A 27,980-nucleotide genomic window follows, 5' to 3' on the forward strand; every position below is an offset into this window, starting at 1 on the left:
CATGTCAGTTAATTTATTATGGGTTTAATTTACTATCAATAAATTTATATTCCTATAAATACTTCTTTGATTATTGTATTTTATTCTGTAATATTTTATTACTTCTTAATTATGTAGCGTAGGTAACCTTAAGACTTCTGTTTACCTTCACAGGGACGACAGAGGATCAAACGAGATTTCAATATGGGAAATTGGTGTATTTAAAAACGAAAGTTCCAACATGGTCACAATTTTTTTTATTCAATGAATTTACATTAGACATTAAATATTATGAATACAATTTCACACAGTTATTATAATACGTTGATACAAAATGAGTAAGGAGTTTGGATAATGCATCGAAGTCCCCGATGAAAAAATGTCATGGTTACATTGCCATAATAATTGTCAATTCTAGTTTAGTTACAGGCAGATAATAATATTACGGGTATGATGTGTGCCATCAGCATTTGACTCTGACTCTAGAAAAAACGGTTCTCCGATACTTGAGGAGAATCGCTACTCTGCAACTACGTAGGAATTTGTTGGTGATTTTTTTGAATCTTGTTTTTTCAAAATGGTGCAGCTTTTAACAAATAAAAGCAAAGCAAATGGAGTGGCGTTAGAGAGGACACATTCCATTATTATACTAAGGTTGTACTCCGAATGATACGAATGGTAAGATGCTTTATGAGTTTTATGAGCATAATATATGGAGTGGAGGCATATACACTCACCGAAATAAGACTCGAAGAATGTGAAGCTTTCGAAATGTGGCTGTACAGATACATGCTACATAGTCGTTGAGGCAACATGTTGAGGATGTAAAAGGCCAAAGAAGTAGAAACTAGTATGTTGGCAAACTTTCGCCGTATCATGTGGCATCACAAGAGATGTCAACTTCTGGTAACTTCGTCAAAGGTAAGTGAGGCTCTGGCAGAAGAAAAATATTCTGGCTTAAGAATCTTAGAGACCGGTTTGAGGTCAGTACTTCATTCTGTTTAGATCAGCATCCGATGGGGAAAAGATAGCTAACGTTCAATAACGTATATGGTACAAAAATAAAAAAAATAACTAAGCTATATTTTAAAACATAGACGAATATAGACTTATGTTTCTATTTTATCTACCACCTGCCAAGCTATATTTATCATGGCTCGAGAATCCAAATGTCTTACCGATGTAGCTTCCAGTAAAGAAGTCCCTATGAGGTTATTATGGGAACATTTGTGATGGATAGTTTCTTACCCGTTTCCTTTAAAACCCGTGTCACAAGCACATTTGAACGAGCCATCATTGTTGATACACTGTGCATCCGGATGACAACCGGCATTGTTAGTGAGGCACTCGTTAATGTCTAAGCAGTTGACGCCATTCCCTGTGAATCCGTCCTTACATCGGCACTGGAACGAACCCTGCAATAAACACATAATAAAATAGTCTTCATGACATTGTGTAAAATGTGTTTTTTTCTATTTTTGACAATAAAATAGACAAATAATATGCAAATGAAAATTTGCATTAATAATATTTTATTCAATACTGAATAGAATATATGTGTCGCTGAGTTTCAGAACCCGCTATAACACTTTTTTGAAATAATTAAAATATATATCGAGGGATTTGTTATTAAAATCTCTACATGAAAATTTTATCGCTTCTTTCAAAATCCGCTATGGTTAACTGTCATTTGTGAAACAAAATCAATGCGTCTATCAATACCCGCTATAACACTACTGAAACGTTCAAAAACCTTTTTAGTTCAAAAAGTTTTTATTGATTTTCTCAACATAATGAAAAAGTGTTATAGCGGGTTTTGAAACTCAGCGACACATATACAAGATTTAAGAATGTTATATTCTTTATTATAGAAAATACATAATTTTTAAAGATTTCTATTAGAAAAACAGTTGAACTGAGTGGGATTCAAGCACATGTCAATCATAAAATAATGAAGACATGATAATTACTCACTGGTAGATTGATGCAGTCAGCAAATTGGTCGCAATTGTGAGTTCCGAGGAAGCATTCGTCATCGTCACTGCATTCGGGACCTTCTTCAGGCTTGACAGAGTAGCCATCTTCACACCGGCAAACAAAACTTCCAACAGTGTTCGAGCAATCGCCATTACCGCAGATATCCACTTTCGTAGAACATTCATCCACATCTAGAAAGAGAGAGAGAAAAAGGCAAATATTAACATAATAAATTATTTTAAAACTCAGATACACATAAAATTGCTTTTATTTGCAGCTCACCCTAAATTTTACAATGCGTCAAAGATTACAATTCTAACTGAAGAAGAATAAAGGTTATTTTACCCAAGCAAGTGGTAGAGTCAACATTGGAAATCAGTCCTTCTCCGCACTGACAGGCGTGTCCTCCTTGCCTGTTAATGCAGCGGCCTCCTCCGCAGATACGTGGGCTATCTATGCACTCGTTAATGTCTACGCACGTGCGACCGTCCAGTTGAAGAGCGAAACCAGGGCTAGAAATTGAATGCATTATAAAATATTATTTAATCAATTGTTTGGTGATAGAATCAAATGATAAAATTATGACTCAGATGTGACAAGGTTGATTATTTTGTTTCTGCCTTGATCCAGAGATCATAGATGATCTTTAGCCTACTTGCCAGTGGTTGAAGTGTGTTGAGTTATTACAGCAAGGACATTATTTCGGTGTTTATGCATTAACTGCTAATCAAATTTAATAGTGTTCTTGACTATCAATAATTTCTTGTGGAAGGATATTATATTAATTTAAATAAAATTCAAAATAATTATGGTATGCACTTATTCCACATAATTTAATAACGGTTAGGACCGGTTTCGTCGACTTCAATAGGACATTCTCAACTGATACAAAATATACATTCCACGTTACATAAATCGTATCAATGGGAAAGCTGCTGCCATATTTACTTAAAAAGTGCTGTGAAATGAGAATTTTTTTTCTTTAGCAGTTATTTTTTCAGTTAAAAACGTGATGATGAGGAGGCATTTTTTTGGACATACTCTGCATCCTTCCACGCAATCGTGTGAATGCCCTATGCTCTGGACTATTACATTTTCAGTGATCAAACAATCTCATATTGTATACATATCTGTATCTAACGTATAATACATTTTATTGTGACGTGTCTTGGTCAATCAATTTTCTTCTGAAAAGTGTTTAAAAATTTATAAAATTATACCTACAGGCATGCACAAGAGTAACTTCCAGGAGTATTGATGCATTCGCCGTCACAATTGGTGTGGCTTTCTTCACATTCGTCAATATCTAAAAAATAGAGATATTATAAAATAGCACATGTATTTATAACCAAAATTAATAGATCGACCGTGTTTAGGAAAAAGGGCGTAACCCACACAGAACAAATTTTACAGGTGAGGCAAAAAACGTTTTTTGAATGATTTTGGTTTAATATTAATAAAAAAAAAAAGCACAGACATTGGGTGCATGATGATTGATGATTTGGTGTAATATCTTTTCGATCTACTAATAATTAAAGAAGTTATTACAGAAAATCATTAAAATTGAGGGTAAATGCTTTTTTCCTTAAATTAAAATTTAATTAAAGCTCAATTAAAACCTGAATTTAGATAATAAATCGGCATTTGCGGCTTACTTCCTTTTTACAGAACGTGTATTTAGTTGTATACATTGTTAATATCTAATAAAAGCACTTTTCGAAAAATCGAGGGTTACGCCCTTTTTCCTAAACACAGTCGAATATTATTAAGGATATTAGCCTCATTAAGTGTAATCATTAAAGCAATAATTACATGTTCAATGATTCAAATCTATTTTTATGCATAAAATATTATTATGTACACATCGTCGATGATACTTATGTAATCATAATAATTATAAAATGAAGGTAGACTACGGCAAGTTTAACGTGAAGCGAGGCCATTTCGAGAACTACAATACTGACGATCCTTTCATATATATCGGCCATGACACTTTAACATATAATTTTTGCACTATGGGGAAAATAGAATGATGTAAGTATCCACAATATATCTGTTGGTAAAAAACATTGGCATTTTGCCAGATGACAGTTCTAGATTTGGCAACACTGCTTTACAAGATGTGATGCTCTTTTGTTTCATTATTCAAAATCTTACTTTCATTTTTTTCATAATAATATTAGGTATATTGATTGTCTCTTGTCTTGTCACTGTTTCACAAATATACAGGAAACAAATTGTAATCTTGTGACCTCTAAAGCCTAATAAAGGCATATTGATCAGTAATAAACCTCAATAATATCATAGTCACCATATGTCCACAAATAATGTGAACAAAGCTAAACATTATTATGAAATACTTATATCATTTTTCCAACTGGCCACAGTTTAAATTAACAAGTTAGTATCCAATGTTGACTTTTAGTTGATGATTCAATTGTGATTCAATGATTCAATTAATAATTAGAAAGTGATTAAAAAATATATCGATATGCATATTGGAACCTCAATTTTATTCAACTCCTGCTAGATATTTGTAATGAAATTTGAAACATTCAAGTTACGAATTCAAATGAATTTTATTTGAACATGACATTTCTTAAATGAATCCCTGATGCATGTTGTATTCTTTTTATAGACTTTTTATATATAATACTTAATTAAATTACTTAGAATTAGTAATATTACCTTTGCAATGTGATTTGAAATCGGTTTGAGTATAGCCATCATCGCAAACGCATTGATAAGTCCCCATCATGTTCTCGCAGACTCCATTGGAACAGATGCCGCTAGTTCTGGAGCACTCATCGATGTCCTTGCAGGACTTCTGGTCGGGGGCCAGCTCGTGACCGGCAGGGCAGTTGCACTTGAAGGAGCCTTGTGTGTTCACACAGCGGCCCCCGTGGCACAGTCCGGGTGTATCCGTGCATTCATTTATATCTGGGAATGAAATGTAATTTTATGATTTTAAGAGGTAATGTTTATAAGACACATTAACATATGGCTCGGTTAAATCGTGATACCAATCTAAAAATATTTTTTTTTTATTACTTACCCATGCAAACTTTCATCATATTGTTGCTGGTGTAGCCGTCATGACAATCGCATTGGAAACTTCCTTCCGTGTTACGACAAGTTCCATTTCCACAAACTTCGTGCACGATTTCGCATTCATTTATGTCTGTGAATCATAAAATTGACATATACAAAATTATTATATTGATTGTAGAACCCCATCAAATATGACAAAGACTAAAACAAAAATAACCAGACACTGTCAATTCAAAGTCTTGAATAATATTATAATCTGCAATCAAATATGAATGACCTTCTAATAATCTCAAATTTGATTTAATTTTTCTATAGATGAATTGAATATGCATGTCTTTTTCAATTTTTTGTTAAATTAACTTCAAAAAATCTAGTAGGTACTCTTAAATAGGTACCTATAGCTGCAAAATACGCATCTGGAGTGTGGACATTGGATCTTAACACTTTTTTACATTGCCAACAGCTTAAAATTTCTCATAAAAACGCTAATACAACCAGATTTGCTTGAAAATCAACATACTAGCACTTTTGCATATTACATTCCCATAATAAAATAAATTTAATAGGTACCTACCCAAAAATGTAGTGTTATATTACGTGTGAGGTTGGTGGTGTGGCGTGGTGCGCGTGAGGTAACCGTAGTGTGGTTCTAATGCATTTTATTTGACACTATTTATTTCCAGCTCAAAATGTGACTACTAAATGCGACATGATGGGAGCATCTGTCTGATAACATTTTGAATATCAAGTAAAACAACATTGCACACTTTTTGCCGGTAGAGTGAATTATTTACCGTGAGCTCATGTGCATTCACATGACATGATTCTAATGTGTTTCTAGCATTAGCGTATTTTCTTCGGTTAATGACAGTAAAACTATAACTACTGTTTACAGAAGCAATAATACCTAAGTAAATATGAATTTCTTCATTTCACAATGATCTATTCATTGACTAAATTAATTACCATAAATCAACATTTCAACATGTAGTAGGTACTCACCAATGCATTTGAGTTTGTTTTCATCGAGTTCGTATCCTTTGTTACAGCGGCAGCTATAGCTTCCAACCGAGTTCTTGCAGCGGCCATTTTGACAGATTCCAGGGAATTCCGTGCACTCATTGATGTCTATCCTCTCAATGAAACCTTCGCCTTTCGGACACAGCTCCGCAAAAGATGTCGAGCCTATTGTAAACCAAATGGGTTGATTATGATATTAAAAAACGTACTTATTTAATTTTTTTTTAGTTCGTAATTTAAAATAATTTAATGTAATTGTTTGACTTAATCAGATAATTTCTGATGGATGATTACGATATCCATTTACATACATAGGAGCTAAGAGTAAACTAAACTAAAATTTTTGCTAGGTTTTTTCTAATAGGTATGTTTTTGAGGTCTTTCCTAGTTATGCATATTCCACTTTAATAAGAAAAGCACCAATTTGCTACGGGATAGCCCTTTCAAGAAAGCAGAAGTAATGTCAGATATCTTTATAATTTTTGATAAATGGCTTACCTGGTCTAGGGCATGCTTCACACTTATCTCCGCCCCACGCCTTGCCGACAGGTGAACAGCAACAGATGCCTTTACTGAAGACTCCTTCCACGGAATGTGTGCATTGTCCGTGCTTGTGGTCGGTGTAGCAAGCTTCACGTCGCATGTCCTGGCAGCGAGAACCTTTTAACAACGAATGTAGCAATTCAAGTTTACTTAACTTCACACTTTTTTTAAAAATTGATATCTTGCATAGTTTCAGTTCAAAGGTTCATAAAATCCCTATAGGTGTCAATACAGACGCATTTTGGCTGTCCCAAAAAAAACATTAGACCCTTCTCAGATCCGCTCTTGCAAAAACAAGATGTGTCTTGCCGATGTGTGTAATCTATATTATGTAAAATTACCACACCATTCTTTTTTTGCAAAGAAAAACGAAGTTGGTCAGAAGTTAGCCATGCGGTCAGGGAATCGATGTAAGAGGCACCCCCTCAAATGAAAACAGCTATAAATTATTCAATTATGACGTATTCAAGGAAACACTAGTCAATTTCATTAAATTCTATATAATTGGTTTTGTGTGCAAAATGTTTGAAAATGTTTTAGATCACATTCCGCTGAAGAAAAAAATCACAGAGCGTCGACTACATGCACTCGTACCCCACTATACCACTGTCTATTAGGCAATTAATGATTTGAAAAGTATACCAGTGGAATCCAGAGTCAATCCAGGCGGACAGGAGCAAGTGTAGCTGCCTTCAGTGTTAATGCAGGTGCCTCCTCCACGACAAATGTCAGGGTTCAGAGAGCATTCATTAATATCGGAGCATGCTTTCCCATCCAACTGTAACCAAAACAAAGAGTAATTAGTAATACTGATAATAAAATATCTTAACTAATAAAACGAAATTATATATGGGCTTCCACTATCTTATGTCTGCAGTGGAGTAGTGGCAGGACGCCTGCTGCCAAAGCCATGGATCATGGGCTCAAACCCAGTAGCTCAAAATCATATATTTTATTTTTCAATGTGTGTTTTGTACAAAGCAAGGACACAATGGGTTGAGTGAATGTCTAATAACAATTCCTCATAAAAATATTCTGTTAAGATACATTTCATAAGAATATGATCTGAACAACATCATCATCATCATCAGCCGGAGACGATCCACTACCGAATGAAGGTCCCCACACAACTTTTTCCACACTTCATGGTCCCTAATTCTTTGCTACCACAATCTGTTGTACTTGATGAGATTTAGTGGATTTTAAAGCAGCCCTGTGGTCGTTCAGTGCCCTTCCGGTAACACGGTACTTGTCCAGCCGTTGTTTACCCACGAAGCAGCATGTCCGGCCTATTGCCACTTCATCAGCTTGATGACTATAAACATGTATCTAATTATTAGTAATATTCACTCCGTGTAAATAAATAAATTTAAATTTGTTTCCTTTAGATTTGCCAATAATGCTGATAAACTTACCGATTACTTTTCAGTCTTTTAGTATGTCTGTCCATATGGTAAAAAACATTAATTTATCATATAGGAAAGGCTTTTAGCTAAATTTGAAGCACACACAATTTCTGACAGTTCATTAGACAATCGAAGTCGTTCATTGGTCGGCCTATCGGTATTATGTAGGATGCAACCATTTAGGTGTTGGTTGATTATAATAGTCGATTGTAAAGGTGTCTCCATGACGCCAGGACAAAAAATCAAATCTCATTGGTACACAACAATATTATTATAATGTAATATGCATGTGATAAAATACCTTGGCAAATCCCTTAGGACAGTCGCAGATTGATAGGTCGCAGGCTTTGCAGGGGGATCCCCAGGCCAGGCCAACCGTGCAGCAGCACTCTTGGCGAAGAACTAGTCTCGGGAGACTCGATTCACATTTGCCGTGTATGAGGCGTGTCCAGCATGAGCTTTTGCGATTATCTGCAAACAAAGATATCAACAAAGACCATTTATTATAAAACAAATTAATAATTGTTACATGGATTTTAGCTGGTCTTTCACTATGGACTCTTTATAGTAACCTGATGTTTCAGAATTACCCAAAGTTCCATGATTATCTGTTTATATGTTGGAATTTATGTGTTCTTTCTTCTCCTTTTATGAATGTGAATGGTGCTCAAAGAAATTTATTTCTCAGTCAAAAAATAAGTTGAGAACTGTTTTACCAGACTGCACATTGAATTTTACTAAATTTGCTAGATTTTACAAGACTACTAGAGAATGCTAATACTGAAACCGTGTGATGAAAAATTCTATCTAAGAAAGCAATCTCTGGTCCTGAATTCCTGAAACAATTGGTGGCCCTCGTAGTCCAATCGATTTCTCATAGCTGGGGTTCCGGGATCAATTCCCGGCTTAGTCATAATAAATCTGTGTAATTTTAACAACTCTGTATGTTTCCAGCATGTGTTTGACTACCTACTGTAATTGGTACCTCGTGGGCATGGACTATGGGTTGAAATGTTACAAATACAATGAATGTGTGTGGACAGAAGTGCAACTTTTTGTTTTGCTCTCCGTTTTCATAATCTTCAACATCGTCCTTGTCAATGTATGGCAATTGTGCACACGGAATTCTCATCATCACTATAATTCATCACATCTTCACTTCCACAGAGGTTCAGAGGGCATGCTTACTACCAAAAGAAATACTCATTAGTTTCATAATCTTCGTAACATGATATTTGTACATAAATTATTTTTTTCAGTATACTTGTAATTTGTATAATGTAAAAAACCAAACATCTAAAGGCTTGCCTTTGAGGCTTTACATAATGTATTAAATTTAAGTATCCATTGACGATGAGCCACACGAGTATCGAGCAATTTATATAGTTGGCCAGGCAATTAAGAATCAAAGCAATATACTGTATCCTACTAAACTTGTCAAGTAGTTTTGTGTACCTACCGAGTGTAAATATTATCATATTTATCATGGCCACAGTGATGGAATTGGTAGCATACTTGGCTATGAATCAAAAGATTGATGGTGGAGGTGATAATTTTTTATTACACATCAGCCGGATTCACCCTCCCGGCTAACTTACTGTAATGCATGCATTAGTTCCTTTTGGTAATCACCAATAGAAAATTAACAGTCTGATTTTTGGTCTGCTTCTTCACTCACCTACTATATTGCTGGACAGTCTCCGAATGGGCCATGAATACCTACATGGTAGAAGCACAGCAGCTGTTTATTCAGCATATTAATAAGATAAGATATTCACCTAAACAAACCCTTCCAGTGTTATCGAGTACGAAGCCGGGTTCGCAGTCGCATTCATACGAGCCGTGTGTATTGACGCACTGTCCGTTGATGCACGCGGCATCGAGGGTGTCGTCTTCACACTCGTCTACATCTTCGCAGGTCTGCAGGTCGGTATCGTGGATGGTGCCCGATGGGCAGATGCACTGGAAGCTCCCTGGTGTATTGCGGCATTGACCGCCAGCGCACAACTGAAATACCACAAAGCTGTTTGTAATCGACCAGTGCAATTGCGGCAGGCAAACCATTGCACAATGATCTCTACGGTTCTTTGATAATAGCAACATTGAAAAAGAATCAAAGATGTCGGTGATCAGCAATTGAAAATAATTTCAAAGCAGACAGAAAATTATCTAATATTGAAGTTATACTTCTTTAGGCGCGTTTGGGAAAACAGACCAGAGTGTATTTTTGGCGTGGGACGAAGTTGTGCGCGCAAATGTAACGCATTAATTTTGCGTGGGATGGAAGTTTTGCCCGCCGATGCAATAAAATTTACTTTGTGCGGCGACGTGCAGGTGTTCTAAATGCTGGAGGTTTGTAATTATTTTCAGCTGTGATATTGAGGGCTGTGGCTTGGGCCGGTTGGGTAAAGACTGAATGTTGCAACTTTTATTTATGAGTAAAATTATATATCAATAAATAAATAAATTTTGTGAATGTTGAGTTGGTAAATAATTGAAACAATGGTATGGTTGTAAATTTACAATATTTAGACACTTCATACACAAAAATACATATTTTTACAGCTTAGGATAATATTTGTCGTATATCCCATGTCAATTTATTTTTTAGCGGTTTATGATAATTGAAGACAATAATAATTTATTATGTTTCATCACAAAAGCCAATATGACGTTTCAGTTAAACCATTAAATTAATAGGCTATGTTTTACATACTTTTGATTTGCAATAAATTATTATTGTTAACGAAAATAGTTGTACAGTCATCTGTTTAAGCAAAGAAATAGCGTTTTGCTAAATTTTTCAAACACAGGTTTTGACATTTTTTTCTTCCAAAATAGGTACATTCTGCAATAATATTTTGTTTTGTTATTTTTTGTTTTGTGTGTACATAAGTACAGACACCGATTTTTTTATAAAATCCTACTTTACTAGGTAGAAAGCCAATCCAAGGACTCGTGAAAATAATCTATAATAATAATAAAATTGGGATGTATGTCCGTTTCTTCGGTTATAACTTTCTTAAAAACCATTTTAGTAAACTTTCATCTCGATTCATCTGGATATTTCAAATGAAACTTCTCAAAAATAACACAATTTCAACAACAAAATGAGATAAGACACTGATAAAGAAATAATAATATGAATCAGTACCTACCTATTTATAGCTAATAGTATTTAAATTTTAGCTGCCATCTTGGTATTTTATGGGGTTCCAATTAGAAAATATTAAGTTTCATTCACCACTATAAAATACATGTCTAATCTTGTCAATAGACATGAAAATGAAAAAAATATACCTAGTTTAACTAAAAATAAAAAATATGTGAATATATTGGCTAACCGATTCCTCCATTTCACACTCATTAATATCGGTGCAGATCTTTCCGGTGGCATCCACTTGGTATCCGGGATTACAAATGCACCGATGAGCCCCGATCAAGTTTTCACAAGCACCGTTTTTGCAAGCGTCCGGATTCTGGGTGCATTCATTGATATCGTTCCCGTTGTAGGTGAGGCCGGGCCCGTGAGGGCAGAGCTGGTTGAATTCATGCGTCCCGGGTGTGGGGCAGGCCTGGCAAGACGTGCCCCATCCCATAGGTTGGCCCGTGATCACCGTGCAACAACAGCAACTGGACTTGGTCACGGCCGTCTCCGTGGGGTTTAGGCACTGCCCGTCTTTGTATTGGGAGTAGCAGAGATCTCGTCTGTTATCTGGATAATAGGAATCCGGGTTATTCTTAACTGTTGTCAGTAATAATTAGACAGTATTTAAATTAGTGCTAATTAAAACATTTTATGGCAGTTCTGCAATATTTTAGTGTGGTTGAATTGGTAACAACAGAAAAATTAATATTCTGTGTGTTGGCACATTATAACACGGTGTCGATAAACTATCATTTATAACTGCCATCTTCGGGAAGCTGTTTTGACAATTTAGTATTACGTACATATGCACTACTGTGTCTCAGTGTTCTTGTACTCTTTTTAGTCTGGCTTTGAGAATGGTGCGAAATTCAAATTTATAAAATTAACCAAACATGTTTAGATCAAATTAAATCTCAATCACAATAATGCATCTATTTACAAGTTTTGCTGATGCATTTTAATAATGGTGACACCATCTATACGTTAAATGAGGATTGTCAGAACAAAACTCAATGCTCAAGTATATGATAATATGATGAAAATCTTACCCAAGCAAGATCTTCCATCAGGTCCGAGATTGAATCCCTGTGTACATTCGCACTTAAAGCTTCCTTGGGAGTTGACGCATTTTCCACTCTGGCAGGGACTGCTGAGACACTCGTCATTGTCGATGCAGTGTTTCCGATCAGGTCCAATCCTGTAGCCCGAGTCACATACGCACTGGAAGGAGCCTTCGATGTTTACGCATTTTCCATGATCGCACATTCCTGATTGCAAATACTTCAATGTTAGTAAGATTTAAATATAACACAGTGACTATTATTTCATCCATCGATTTCTGTTGATGAAAATATGTTATTCTACTATGAAGGATAGACTTCTCACCTGAATTCAAGCACTCATCAATATCAACGCAGAAAGCACCGTCTTCGGATTCGATGAAGCCGTTAATGCAGTGGCACTTGTAGTTGCCGGGAGTGTTCTCGCAGCGACCGTTCAGGCAGATCCTGGGATTCTCGTAGCATTCGTCTATGTCGATGCACGCTCGCCCCGTGGAGCTCAGCTTGAATCCGTTCTTGCACTGGCATTTGAAGCTGCCGTTCATGTTGATGCATTTCCCATTGGCGCACATTCCCGACAGGGCACACTCGTCCATGTCCGTGCAGCGTTTGCCATCGTTGGATACGTCGAAACCTGAAGGACAGATGCACTCGAAACTGTCAGGGAGATTCTTGCACTGACCGCCTTGGCAGTAGCCCTTGGCGCACTCATCAATGTCCAGGCACACCGGTCGCCCATCAATGTCGTCCAATTCGGCGCCCTTCGAACATTCACAGTCGTATCTGAAATATAATATTTGAGTTGCGATTACAAAAAATCAGACGATCGGCAGACAACAAACAGACAATAAGCACAGCAATCCGACAGGATTATACTAGTGGCGAAGACTCCTATATAACAATATAAAAGACTAGCAGAGACATCTATCAGGTTTTTATATACTAGAACACCACGTGCCAACTAGCGGAAATTATGAAAGCAGATCGGCAAACTGTTTAAAACAAAAGACTTTTGTATTTCAAGCCTTCAAACTAATTAAATTTTTTTTCTTACACCATTTTGTATAATTTTGTATAATTCTAAAAATTTTAATGTTTTTTATACCTTTTATATTTTTTTATGCAGGATTTAAGTGAATTTAAAAACTAACTAAATAATATGATCTTTTGGTTCAATTCTACGTCAAATAATCAAGACCAGTGGATATCACTGACTCTTGTCAATCAACTAGTCCGAAGACGAATAGCGATCCATAAGTATTGTTATCATTTTTTTTTTACTTAATTACATACAAGGACAAGATGTTTATGAGAAAAGTGTATAAAAATAATACTTTCAATGAATCACTGGTTTATATGTTTCTTTATACATTTTTTTAAATTATCACATTTTTTCATGTCGGTTCTGTGATCAGAAAAAAAAAACTTACCCGTCTTCAGCATCAATACACCTTCCAAAACCGCAAATATCCTTTCTGAAGAGACATTCGTTGACTTTGTAGGCTTCTATTGGTGGCTCTGTAGGGTTGTATGTGTTAGTGTCCGTGTCAAACCCGTTTCCGTTGCTGTGCCAGATATTCCCCCCACCCCCTATTGTCCCGCCGCCGTTGTGATGGATCCCTGGCCGATTCCCCTCGGGTCCACTTTTGGTATTGGTACCTCCTCCGACAACCTTTTTTCCTCCGCTGCCCATACTACTCCATATGCAGAGGATGCTGTGATCAGCTGGAACGATACAAAAAGTATAGTATAAGTTTTGCAACATCTCTTGCATTCTTCAAATATTTAAGAAGTATCCTCAAAATTTTTTGGACTGTCATGATGACTGTATGTTGACGTCCTCCAAGGAATACATAAATAAGAGAAGTGTGTTATGTTTTGGGTGTGGGTGTAAGAAGGTACAATTCTTGTGTGTGGAAAAATATTTACATCTATTATAATACTATGTAGGTATTAAAATTTGTCACGTAAATGAAACGCACATTCTACGTTGGTAATATTTGAGGACACTCAGACCTGACCATCATTAAGTCATAAACCAAATCTGATGTGAAACTCTTAGTCTATGGCAGCTGAATTTTGCATTTCTATTTCATTACTCCGTTCTGTGACGTCTTCAAACAAACAGGATAGAACTAGGAAGTTCTGCATACCATCAAAACTAGAAAACTACAGTACCTTATGCTACATTATGAGATAACAAGGATACTATTTTCGAGCTAATTTTGCAAGAAAAGATCAATGGTATACATAGCAGTGGAAGACACCACATTTTGGGGCTTAATAACATCCATGATTAGTACGAGTGCTGCTTCACCCAACTGTTCCAGGCAGCAGTTTTTTCTACATTTTCTTCAACATGTTAAATTTGTAATGTTCTCTCATGTTAGTATAAAGTAATAAATTTGAATTACGGTCTCCTGGCAGCGGGCAGGCGTCGCAGTAGTCTCCCCAGCCACGGCCCATGTTCTTTCCGCAGCAGCAGTCTCGGTTGGAGAGACGCATCGGCAGACTGTCCGAGCACTCGCCATCTTTCGATCGGTGGGTGAAACACGTTCCCAATCTGCCGTCTGGAATTTAAAAAAATACAAGTCTCGAAGAACATCTGTCTTCTACGGAGTACATTGAATATTCTCTGGATAAATTTAAAAATGAGTATGAGAAAATACCAACCGACACAAAACTTCTTATCAGGACTCTGTATAAAGTGTGGATTACAGAGGCAGTAATATGATCCTTCGGTGTTGACGCATTTCCCGTTCTGAAAATACAATAATCAAATTAAATAAAACAATACTTATTATCTGCGATTCTGTTTTAAGTGTATCCAAATAAGGCTTGGCTGGATTTAATATCTGAAGGCGACATTTCGGCGCCTTCACACTAGCCCGCAAATATTTACATATTTGTTTCCAGCTCAAACTTGTTATTGTTATTATTTAAAAATCAATTACAATTTATTATAATAATATATCCATTTTAGCAGACTTTTTTATTAAAGTAGCTTTGCTCCATATTTTTACTTCCATGATTTATTAAGACTATTGATGAAAAAGAAGCATTGCAGTAAAAATTTGTTATGTTTGATATATTTCTTTATTGTACGACAACATCTTCTTGGCTAAGTTTCTAGGCGCTACTGTCTACTAAATGGGAGGAGCTTCTTAAGTTTATAATGGGATTCCGGGTAAAAATGGGTGGAGCATGTTAGTTCACAGTATTAACACGTAGCCAAAAAGATGTTGTCATACAATACAGTAGATAATGGCAGATGCACAATTCAGTTGTGTATATATTTTGAATAATGGTAATCCTAAATTTTGAAAAACTGTCAAATAACATTTTTTTAAATAAAATATTAGAAATAATGCTTATATTCTATAATATATTACATATTGATCAGTAATGTTTTCATTCTGAATAGTTACGTAAAATAAATTTAGACAGTACTCATTAACTTGAAAAAAAGACACCAGAAGCCTACTTCTTCAAATAGTCTCTCAAAGTGCATACAGACCAGAATGGCAGAGAGTCATCAATAAAATCATCTTTTTGGACATTGAAGATTATTATGATAATGAAACAGTTGTCATGATCATTATGTTTCATTTTCTTCATTTGTGTTTGCAGAAAAATTCTAAATAATCACTGTGATAAATTTAAAAATTACAGTACCAATGATAACCGTGTTACTTGCATGTAATATCAAAAAACCACATTCTACCTATTATTGCTTCTTCTTTGTGTACCGTCTTCTAAAAAAATATTATAAATTTATTATCATCTCGTAGTGGATCATCGTGCCATTTAATTTGAAGATATTGCCCAAAAACAGCATTAGTGAGATATTGCTTTTTGTCCGTTCGGCTACCCAAAATTAATTGAATAATGGCATCAAAGAGATACAAAGTTATAAACAATACACAATTTTTCTTTACCGCACTTGCATGGAAGACGAGCCGGTTGATATTTTCCCGCCAGACTTCCAAAAAAGATGGAAACACAGTTGGAACTCGACTTATCAATAATCTGAAGAATACGAATAAAAGCAGACCGTAAAAGAAGATAACAATTTCACTTTTTACCTTGCAGATATTTTCATCTTCACATTCATTTTTGTCCTCGCAGTTATTCGTGTTGAGATTCCTCGTCTGACCGGGAGGACACTCACATGCGAATGATCCAATACTGTTGATGCACTTGCCTCCGAAACATAGACCAGGAATGGCCGCGCACTCGTCAATATCTGTTTATCAAAAGGTGCGAAGAATGTAAATGAATTCCCATCCATGTAATAAAGCTAAAGTCGATAGATTCAAAGAGTCATTATCAAACAGTACGTTATTTCTTGAGAATAGCCGAACAACCTCTCCAGCGCGCTTGTATTGCATTGCAGTAATAGAATCAGATTTTGAAGTGAATCAAAAAAACAAAAACGCTAAATCAATAATTAAATATTATCACAATCTAGCAGAACTAAACAAATAGACGATTCTCTCTTTTATTTCTTTGATTTTTCAACGTAAACTTTGGATATTTTGTTTTCCATGGCTTTGTAAGTCTCTGAAGATTTGATAAATAAAGATATACAAAAAAATATTGTACGTACATAACATTCACAAAAATAGTTAATTATGTCCCTCCTTTGATAGAATCATATTTTTTTAATTCATAAGATGCTTGTAATGAAAAATAATGTCTCGATACTATAATTTTTTGTGTTTCACTCACGTTTCCTTTTAAGCACATATTATGCTCCTTTTCCAAGCAGGTCCTCATTTGCAATGATTATTTATAAATTATTTATTATAATATTAGCATTAGCAGTAAAAAATAAAATGGTTTCCAATGATATCAAAATGAGTAACTCACCGTCTATCGGACATGTAGACACAACCATTAAAAACAACACATGTCTATTGCCTATCATTGTTCTCAGAATCAAACAAACAGATGTGTTCTCATGGAAAGCTATCGACGTACTGATCTTAAAATATTTCAACGGCAAAATATTACCAGTTTTCGCATGCATTAACTTTTATATTTATGAGAATAATACTACATCACTTGTGAGTCATGGGAGATAAGAAAACAAGTTGTCTATCTTACCTAGGCATTCTCCGGAGCTCAGGTTTCGCAGGAATCCGATTTCGCAGTCGAGATGGTCGGCACACTGCTCGCATGGGTGGCCCCAAGCCTTGCCGACTGTGGCGCAGCACAGGTTCTTGGTGCAGACCACTCCGTCCAGCTGGTTGGTGCACAAGCTGCCTCTGATGTCTGTGTAGCAGGGGCCCGTGCGTCTGTCTACCCATTAAAATGACAACTTGCTAACTTGGAAGAATTACAAAGCAATCCTTTTCTTTTCTTTTGACCCTGTCCGACCCTAATAGGATCATATTATGGGCCTCCTTTGAGTAGAGATTTGTATTAACAGATAATTGTGTTTACAAGAAATGTATATTAGCCACTGCCTGCGTACTATTCCGCGATGGCCGAGTAGCTTATGCGTCGGCTTATAATATTGTGGGTCACAGGTTCAAATCCCGGGTCTGGCAAATACACATTTTGTTTTTTAATTTGTGTTGAATCAGAGTATGGACCTACCAAAGCAATAGTAATTTTATTGAATAATGATTTCTGTCATCCCTGTCTTACTACGCCAGACTACTTTGACTTCTTTGAAACCGCTGCAAACCGTAGTTTGATAATAAAAAATAGGTCACATGTCGCAAAACATCAATTGAAACTATTGATTTCAGAGTCGGTTACAACTAGGGAATCCAATCCCGAGCCAAAATTCTGATCCCGGGATTTCGGGATTACAATTTGACAATCCCGGGATCCCGGGACTGGTCCCGGGATTGGCATTTTTTCCATTAATATAAAATTTTTATATTTACACATAACATTGATAAAATCGGTCAAAGATAAATCTAGTATAATTTATACTATTTAAGACATTTATTGTTAATATTGTATACATTCAATCTTGGAAATACATAAGTTTAATGGAGTAAATAATATTGTAATATAAATAATAATGTGAATTTAATATGACATTGCTGTTTCTGATAGTAAAGACTTAATGAATGGGTTAGCGAGATTTAAAATAATAAAGCAAATCACGGTGTACTTATGGCCTTTCCGCTTCATAAATCTAATTAGTCAGCCAAATATGAAACTGCCGTAAAACGTATGAGATCATGGTGGAATTACAATTTTAATAGTGCGAAGCATTGTTTTTTTCCAATCTTTCTCATTTTTAATAATTTATGTGAAAAAATAAAATGAATCGGCAACTTACACATGGATATAAATATAAATGAAACTTCATTCAAACTCAGTTTATTTCTAATGTAGTTATTTTTTATTAAAAGTATTTTTTCTGTTATATTTTCGCTTTTATTTTATGTTCCATGAAAATTGATAAAAAAAATCAATCCCGAAATCCCGGGATTATATTTATCAATCCCGGGATTCATAGGTAACGAAAATAGCTCGAGATCCCGGGATTGGAATCCCTAGTTACAACTTTATTAATAGCTCCTAATATTTTTCTCGATTATTTGTCCTGAATCTACTTTTTTATCGTACTTATGTGTCAGTGGCGAAGGGTGGAGGTAGGCTGGATCCAACATAAATAGTGTGCACTATTTTTGTCGGATCGCTCTTTTGATCGATCGATTTTGAAGGATTGCAATACCAGTATTTAAAAACCGGTATCCCAGTATTTTTCGATACCGAAATACCGGTTTTAAAAATCATACAATACCGTTATATTCGGTTACCTATTAAAAGTGGAAAGAAAATGTAATAATTTACATGGAATGTTTAAGAAGACTATTATTTTTGTCTAGTTACGTCGTTCGTTTGTATTATCAGCCCTAGTGGCGAATATTTCATGATTGAATAATAATTATACTCTATAATGGACTTGTCTGTGCCTAATTTTTGTATGTTTATCTACTAAAGAGTAGCTTATACAATAATGAAAAAATATAATTTTGTAAAAACAGTGAGCAACATTGTATTTAGTTTTACTTATTACGGGATAAAAGTAAAGAAATTGCAAGTTATCAGTGGTACACAATATACACGTCGAAGAACAGCTTTACACTTGGTATAGAGTTATTAAAAGATCATTCGAAGAAGAAAGTACCGATAGTTCAACTACTAGGTATTTGTAAACATCGGTATCTCTACCATATCTTACATTTACATAATTTTAACGGTTTAAATAATTATACGTATAATTTTGCTATACGATATTAAAATTTTAAAGAAATTTTTACAAGTACTTTATTTTTTTCATATATTTTACGAATACCGGTATTCAATAGGAAATACCGAAATACCGGGGAAAGGGAGGCGGTTTCAGCATATGTTCGCATTCAGCCATGCATGTTATTTCCTATCCCTGTAGAATATTAATTAGGAAAAAAATATATTATTACTGACAATACTTCCGTTTGTCATCTAAGGTTGTCGCTGGAGTTTTTTCTACATTGGAAAAAATATAATAAAATAAAGTGTGTTTTTCATACTCAAAGGTAAGATTTTCACTGCAGCTAATATTGTGATTTATGTTTTGTACTTGAGTTTCATATTTTGTTTTATTTATTCGATTAAGGTGACGCATCAGTGAAACGGCAAATAATTTTCAACTGTAGGCGCAACGAAATTTTGGACTCGCTCGCATTCAGTGAGAGAATGTCGAGCTAGAAACACGTCACTTTGCTTCGTGATGGCGACGGGTCAATTAATTCTTAAATCGTGTAAAGATGACTAAAAACGTTACCCATTTACTTTAAAAAGAAAACATGTCAATGAATATATTATTATTGTTACTGATAGAACAATAAACAGAACATAAAATGGACGTATGTTGGATTTATATGACAAATAATATTTCGTTTGACAGGCGTCATTTGCACCCGCGACCCACAATCCGCCCATCGCCTAGCAACGATCTTTTTAGACCGTGCCTCAACTGATTTACGGCCTTAAACAGAGTGTTAAAAACAAATACTTTTATATCATAAATTTAACTTCACCCTTTCACTGTTGGTATATAGACAACTTTAAAAAAAAATACAGTACGCGGGGCACATTCAGCCATAACACCCGGGGTACATTCAGCATGGGTGAATCTGCCCCTAAAAGGTGTTAACATTACTTTAATGTTGCTTCAGATGGTTAGAATGGGAAGAAAAGGAAATGCATCATGAAAAACATCTTTTCAAATACTTCTTCAAAGAATAAAAGACCTAAATATTCATCCTCCTCTAGTGATTCTGAATCTGACTTGATGCTTGAGTCAGATGATTCATTATGTCTAGCTAGTGCTGAAGAGGACGATATACTCTTGTGTGATAGGGGAATATTGGACGATGAATTGATCGAAAAAGAGGATAATTTGATAATCAAATTTTTGACGAAGTCTACGAGTGTTTACTATGTGGGAAAAGTGATTGAGAAAATGGATCCTGATTATGTGATCAAATTTTTACGCTGTAAGAGTGTAAGGGATCAACTGCGTACAAATTCTTATATCCATTAATAGAAGATATTGCATCTATAAATCGCAATGACGTTGTCGCGAAATTGCTGCAACCTGTACAGACAAATGGAACAGCACAAAAAATGCAATCATGCACATTTTTATGTATGATTTTTCTAATTTTAATATAAAATAATATCATACATATTATGTCCTATTTTATATTTTTCTATATTCCACAAATCATTTAAAATAAAGATTGACATTAATTTTATCTATTTTTTCAATTAACCTTACAATTTTACAGTGGCTGAATCTACCCCTCCCTGAAACATGAAATGGCTGAAAGTGCCCCGGCTATGGGGCACTTTCAGCAAGTTTCTCTTTTTTTTTCCAGAGCATATATTTTTATATTGAACTTAAATTTAAACTTTTTTCTTAGTTAGGTAAATGTATAAACTACTAGAGAAACTTATTTTTATGTGAAAATATTATATTCCCAGGCTGTGAAAAATAGTCTTGTGAAAAGTGGCTGAAGGCGCCCCCCTCTCCCCGGTATTTCAGTATTTCCTATTGAATACCGGTATTCGTGAAATATATGAATAGTATAGTATTTTCATTCGGTATTTCAATCCCTAATCGCTCATAGTATACCTAAGCTATTATTGTTTGGTTTAAGCAGGGTTTAATTGAATTTTGAAAACTAACCAGTACCATCTGCAAATTGTAGGTACATATTCTTTGTTCAATGAAAACAGATAAGTATGACTGACCAAGCTTAGTGTGTACTATTTATGTTGAATCAACAGCCTACCTCCACCTCTCATCACTGCTATGTGTAGTAAAATGGTATTAAACCAGAGGTTGATTGCATAAACATGGTTGTTTATTAATTTGAATGACTTTTAGGTTAGGTATTTAATTTTGCTTTTCGCTTTTTCTAATTATTTGCTAGGTACTAATATGTTTTTGCTTGACAATTTTTTGGCAATTATCTCATAGTCGTAGAATATGGAGATAATCTCTTTGAAACCAATAGCCTCAAGTGTCAGGAAGGAAAATTATATTGTAATTTCGTTTCTATTAAACATGCATTAAGGCGAATTCTTTGCCTCAATTTACGATCAAATGTGACTTCAACGCCATCTAAAGGCATATACAGGCATCTACCATGAATTTCTAAAAATGTGTTACTAAAAACTTTCGTTGATCGCAACCAGATGGCAATAAAATATAAAATAAAATATTGTGTGTCGCCACATATTAAAAATCATAAGCTTGATAAAAATGCATTTAAATTTATTATATATTTACTTACCTATGTAAAAATATTTACAATTAATATTCACCCCATAAAATATTTACAATTCTAACATGTATATTTGATTTGATTTAAAGTGTTTATGATTTTTACATTTTGTTTACCGTAGTTTTTTTTACAGTGGCAATAAAAGGGTATCCTGTCCAGTTAATGAACCAGATTTTTTTACGTTGTCAATACGAATTAATATAAATATTTTTCTACAGTAAAATTCATTTATAGTAGTAAATGAACATTTAAGTACAAATGTTTATGAGATTGAGTTTAATCTTGTACAATTGATAATTACATCGAATTTCTACTAGAGGTGGAATAAAAGAATGATATTAAATGAATAGCAAAACAAATGCCATTCGAATTATTATTAAACAAAATAAGGAATATACAGTTGTACTTGGTTATTACTAGGAAGGTTGGACCGGCTGAATTTGCTCGTTATAAGCGGTACTCGTTATATCAGAGAATAGGTATTTTTATTGTCGGCGAAAACAACAATTAGACACTTAACTAGTGTCATAAACGTAATCTGTCCCCGGCGGCATCCTGTCCGATCGGATTTTATTGCTTAGGGTCGAAATGTCTTTAAACGATCAACACATTACCAGTATTTTAGCTCGGTATATCCGATAAGTATCTCGTTATAACAGTGAATAAAAATGTATGGAGAAAATCATATACCAAATGTCAACGATTGTTTACAATCAACACATTACCAGTATTTTAGCTCGGTATATCCGATAAGTATCTCGTTATAACAGTGAATAAAAATGTTTTGAGAAAATCATATACCAAATGTCAACGATTGTTTCCTCATTACATCCGAGATCTCGCTATGTCCGAGATTGTAATAACCGAGTTCGACTGTAGTTATAATTATGACAATATAGTCGATATTATATAGACATCCCAATTCATTTCGTTTCAACCATGTACGATCCTAATGGGTTCATATGGGCCTCCACAGAGTGGACGGTTTGTATTAACTAACTAACTATATCTGAGATAAGAATAAAGTAAGACACGCAACGAATTGAATAAAAAAGAAGTTGGAGGTAAGAAAAAACGTAAATAAACATGCGAACAAATCTTGATAAGCAAACCCAAGGACAAAATAAGTGACAAATTAAAAAAAAAAATGTAAAACGTAAGAAAAAAATTTAGAATTTGAAGTAAGTGCACCACTGATTACATAATATTCTAAGAAAAAGACAGAACGTTATTTCTTTGAAAAAATCTAATGTCGATTTTAAAGAACAGTGCAAGATAAAATAAAAGATAGTTTTATTTATTTTACTTATAAATGTGTAAGTGAAATGGATTTGGAGATAGAAAAAGAAACCTTATTGGCCCAGTGGTTTCTAGGTGTGGACTTTTGTAATTCCCTGAAGATCTCGAATAAATAATTAAAAATTATCAACACCTATACCATATTCCTAGGCATCTACTATGATTGAAAAGTAGATCTTAATTTTTTGTATTTATGATTGCTTCATAAAAAAAACAATATTTACGACTTTATGATGTAGCAGATAAATGAGCAACTAAATAGTGATTCAAATATTATGAAAAGTTCAACTATCAAAGCATCACGGCATAAAATTAGTAATACCACGGTTATACACAATTTATTGTACCTACCTATTGTTATAATTTTCTTAGTTCATTTAATCGTTTTTAATTCAATTTATTTTCAAATTCACCTCTTATGTGTTCATTCACTGAATTGTTTAACCTATATTTTACGGAGACTAATAATAACTTCTATTTTCTACATACTAAATTATCAACCTCCACTTTTTGACAGGACGGCATACAGTTATATAGGCACGTAGATAATAATTTTAAGGCCGTAGACAGGAATGAACGTTTGATGGCCCAAATATAGTACAATAGTATGTATGTAATTAAAGTTAGGGTACAAGTCGGTTATCCTGGATACAGCGGCAAACACATTTTGAAAATAGCCTATATACTGGATTATTTGTTAGAATTACCTAATCTAACTTAAACTAACCCACACTAACAAATAATCCAGTATATCGGCTATTTTCAAAATGTGTTTGCCGCTGTATCCAGGATAAACATATAGAACAAAAGTTGTGAAAGAAAGAAGTGGAAGTTTGTCGAGGCTGTTTTGATCGGGTTAATTTGTCTTTGATTAATATTGTGACTAGAAATTTTAACAATTCTTATTATTTTTAACATTGTATATTGTTCATAATTTTCGCGACTACCACGTGAATAGACGAATTTTATTTACTTATAACATTTTAAACACTTAACATAAATAGGGAGAAATTGTACAGTCACTAGACAAAAATTAAATTTGATGTGTGTCATAAGTATGCTTTCTTTATATTATTATGAAACTATATTTATTTTAAAATCGCTTTATAAAAGGTAGGTACGTCAAAACAGTAATAAATATTTGAAATAATTTCACAACACTATTTCAAAAAGTGGAGGTTGATATATGATCGTCCATTGTGACATATTATGCTCCAATATCGCAAACCGAAAATGTTATTATGGACAGAGCAAAATTAACGGAGTGCTTGTCTTCATACCTGGCGACCCTTTATTTTCAATGTATGTGTGTGTGTGTATTTTTTAATCTATGCGAGTATTGTTTCAAAAATGGTACGATTTATTTCCGCTTTAGCAGCACATGTCGATAAAAGTCTTGTCATATATTAATTTTATTTACTATCGATTAGTTAATATACAAAAATACAAGATTAAATTTAAATAACTACCCTAAAAATTAATAAATGATATTTTTAATAGAAACGCTAACCGTTTTTTCTCAGTTATTGCGTACAAACCGAGTTTTTTCGATTTTAATTACATGCTTTCTAACCTCAAAATCGATGTTTTTTAAATTTGAAAAAAAAGATATAAGGATATAATAAATTCCAATTTCCGTTTAGCGTTTTCCTAGGTAATATATTTACGTATATTTTTATCGTAATTTTGATAATTAAACTTATGTCATTCATTCTTGCCACCCGATACAAATGTACCGAATTTGACACGTATTTTTGGAATATGGAACTCCATGATGACTTTAAATTTTTTTTTTTATTTTTCTCATTACTTTTGAATATATATTTACCGATTAATAAACTTTTCTAGCTATTTTTCGATAACAACTTTACATAGAGACATCACCTTAAGATTAAAATACTGTTTAGTCGGTGGTCCTTATATCCCTATGCATTAATTAAATAATAATATAATTACTCTAATTATTGACATTTCTTTATGTTAACATTAGGTATGATAGTGGAACAATTTAACATTAAACATGCGCAGATACTATTTCTTCTAGTGTGCAGCAATTAGGCTGGGCGAATGTATTATTGTTACGGTTGCTATTCTAAACTGGCGCTTACATCAAGCTCCGAATATGTATTATTTTCTGTTCATATAAAATTATGCAGTGTATGACCAGGTTGACAAAATTTAGCATGTTTGATAATAATGTCTAGGTTCATACTACTTGCTGAAATTTATGACCTTTGATATGTTGTGGATACATGAATTTTTTCCTTCTTTATGTTATATCAATGTTTATGTTTTCAACATACAATCTATTTCAGTATCACCTGAGTATTTAACAGGCATGTTTCTCTGCAAATTTACTACCTGGACACTGACGATAATTATAAGCAGTCAGTTCCAAGTATGGTTTCAATGAAAAAAAATATTCTATCCCAAAATTCGGTTCTATAAAAAAAAATGTTATAGGTTTTGATTCCAGTTTATAAAAAAAAATAACCCTATTTCAGCAGAAGAACTTACGAATGCAAAGATGCTGAATCTTCTTCCGGATGGAGCCTTCTGTTATTTCCCTATAAAATTGCTGAAGCAAGTTCCAAAACCAGCAATCCATGGCAACTTTTTATTAATTAGATTGTAAATTCTGGTAAAACTTTTGCAAACAGTCGTTGACCATAGTGGTTGGGAATAGAAAATATTGGTTTTAGTATGGACGATTAATAAAAGGTTAATATAATAAAGATTCACCTATTTCACATCGTTTTCCGCTGAGTCCATTGTAGCAAACACATCTATCCGGTGCAATACATCTGCCTCCGTGCAAACATGGTTCTGTGCAAATGGCTGAAAACAAAAAAAAAAAGATAAATACATGACTATGCTCAGGAAATACCTATAATTATATGTAGGGATCTCAGAAAAGTATCAATACTTTTAAAGATATGAAAATAATATTGGTCGAATATAATATATGAGGCGCCGAGTCGCTAAACTGGCTCCTGGCGATTTTTCGATAAAATGAGTTTTGAATGTACTAAGATGCTCTGTCGATAGATCTATCGACTTTTCCAGTTGAGAGTTTCAAATTCCTCCCAATTTCATCAAAAAATCAAAATGAATATTGACGTGAGTCGCCAAGCGCGCTCTTTGAAAAAATATGGAGTCGCTAAATTGTCTCTTCTTAACCGACCAATCAGACGCCGCCATTCAAATACTGATTTCAAACGTACGGTAAAATCTCTATACAACCGCGTCAAACCGTTCGCGTCTGTGCAGTGAGAAAGCCTTGATTTTGCTTCGTCTATTTGATTGTTTTTACTAATTAATAATGGATGTTTCATTAGTAAGTGTAACGGAATCTCTACCAGGAGAATCAAGGAAGCGTTTAAGAAATCCAGCTGGCTGGAAATGTAACGTGTTACGCCAAGAAAGGTATTTAAAAATTGACATTCCTAACATTAATTTTTGCTATAGATGTTTCAATAATCCAGTGGTGTTTCATAATATTATTTTTTGTTTCGTACGCTTTTTTTAAATTATGCCGTAGATACATAATATTGTATATTTAGCGTGATGTAATTATTATGAGATCTCTAAGTACAGATTTTTAACATATTTTGCTTGTTTCAAAAAATAATATTGGGACCTTTAATAATTGGACATTATTTTTTAATCACTTGATGACTTATAATAAATTGATTTAAGATAACCGCCATAAATCTCATTATATATATTTACATAATATCTAAGTATAGTCATTATTTTATACTTTTGTATATATATTTTATTAACCTCTATCTTTACTTTTTATTTTCAAAGTTATTAATTATTGTATTTTTCATAATTTGTTGCAGATATTCATCTAAAAAATTGCCCGAGTATCCTCAGTGTAATCATGACACTAAGAACTTCAAGGGCAGTTCATTAAATGGAACTGATATTAGACATTTCCATACTGCATTTTATGAAAAGGCAGTGAAACTTGCTCAAGATACATTTATAGTGAAGTATTGTAAAGGAGTTTCAGTGATGTCACACAGTGGGGCTGAAAGAAAAAAATCTTTTTAATTTTATAGTGACCTACCTACTTTTAATTCCTCTCTCCACCTTGGAACAACTAGATCATCAATGATTATGCTTTATATGTATGTGTTATTGTGACCATCACTTATTCACATATTTGGTATACTTGTGTAATTTCTTGCTCGCTTCTCATAAATAAACACGATTCTTTATTCTGAAAAAATGCTTTTTTTACATACATACATACCTACCGCTTTAAATGCTAAAAAGATGCAATGTAAAAAAGGAAACACTGCCCATAACAGTTTTTCGTGATATACTCAAAACTCAAAAAACCCCCAGGAGCCAGTTTAGCGACTCGGCGCCTCATATCTGATATTTTCTTTCATATTTTAAAAGTAATTTAAACAATCTGCGTTAAAAATACATAGATTGCCTGTACAATTCCAATATATCCATATTGACATCCAGCATTGACATACGACTATGACATGCAGTTTGCAATATTAACACCATGAAATATGTACCTATGAGGAAAATTTTGATCTTTACCATGTTAAAAAAATTTAAGCCAAAATTTCAAATCGAGTCCTGTACAAATAAAAAATTTGAAGGGCCTACGGAGGCCTTAAGTACGAGACATAAAAAACGTGTTTTCTATCATAATAAA

The 27,980-nt window shown here is 34.0% G+C and overlaps 1 protein-coding gene across 2 annotated transcripts in view; it reads right to left on the reverse strand.

Annotated features, from left to right (window-relative positions):
* The window catches only part of LOC147072842 (fibrillin-3-like), a 198,139-nt gene that overhangs the window by 32,513 nt on the left and 137,646 nt on the right, over positions 1 to 27,980 (reverse strand). For both annotated transcript variants that reach the window (XM_085945756.1, XM_085945757.1), the window contains exons 6-25: positions 26,036 to 26,131; positions 17,295 to 17,489; positions 16,271 to 16,431; positions 14,859 to 14,946; positions 14,600 to 14,755; positions 13,616 to 13,910; positions 12,511 to 12,968; positions 12,174 to 12,392; positions 11,321 to 11,691; positions 9,755 to 9,983; positions 8,278 to 8,447; positions 7,213 to 7,348; positions 6,526 to 6,687; positions 6,010 to 6,192; positions 5,012 to 5,137; positions 4,645 to 4,896; positions 3,181 to 3,262; positions 2,302 to 2,468; positions 1,954 to 2,147; positions 1,228 to 1,394 (exon numbers count right to left, since the gene is read on the reverse strand). In XM_085945756.1, the coding sequence (XP_085801882.1) occupies positions 1,228 to 1,394; positions 1,954 to 2,147; positions 2,302 to 2,468; positions 3,181 to 3,262; positions 4,645 to 4,896; positions 5,012 to 5,137; positions 6,010 to 6,192; positions 6,526 to 6,687; positions 7,213 to 7,348; positions 8,278 to 8,447; positions 9,755 to 9,983; positions 11,321 to 11,691; positions 12,174 to 12,392; positions 12,511 to 12,968; positions 13,616 to 13,910; positions 14,600 to 14,755; positions 14,859 to 14,946; positions 16,271 to 16,431; positions 17,295 to 17,489; positions 26,036 to 26,131 (3,907 nt within the window). The remainder of the gene's footprint in view (positions 1 to 1,227; positions 1,395 to 1,953; positions 2,148 to 2,301; positions 2,469 to 3,180; positions 3,263 to 4,644; positions 4,897 to 5,011; positions 5,138 to 6,009; positions 6,193 to 6,525; positions 6,688 to 7,212; positions 7,349 to 8,277; positions 8,448 to 9,754; positions 9,984 to 11,320; positions 11,692 to 12,173; positions 12,393 to 12,510; positions 12,969 to 13,615; positions 13,911 to 14,599; positions 14,756 to 14,858; positions 14,947 to 16,270; positions 16,432 to 17,294; positions 17,490 to 26,035; positions 26,132 to 27,980) is intronic.

The sequence above is a fragment of the Rhyacophila brunnea genome, unplaced genomic scaffold, assembly GCF_057557595.1.
Source record: "Rhyacophila brunnea isolate RB1 unplaced genomic scaffold, BYU_Rbru_1.0 scaffold_19, whole genome shotgun sequence".
NCBI lineage: Eukaryota > Metazoa > Arthropoda > Insecta > Trichoptera > Rhyacophilidae > Rhyacophila > Rhyacophila brunnea.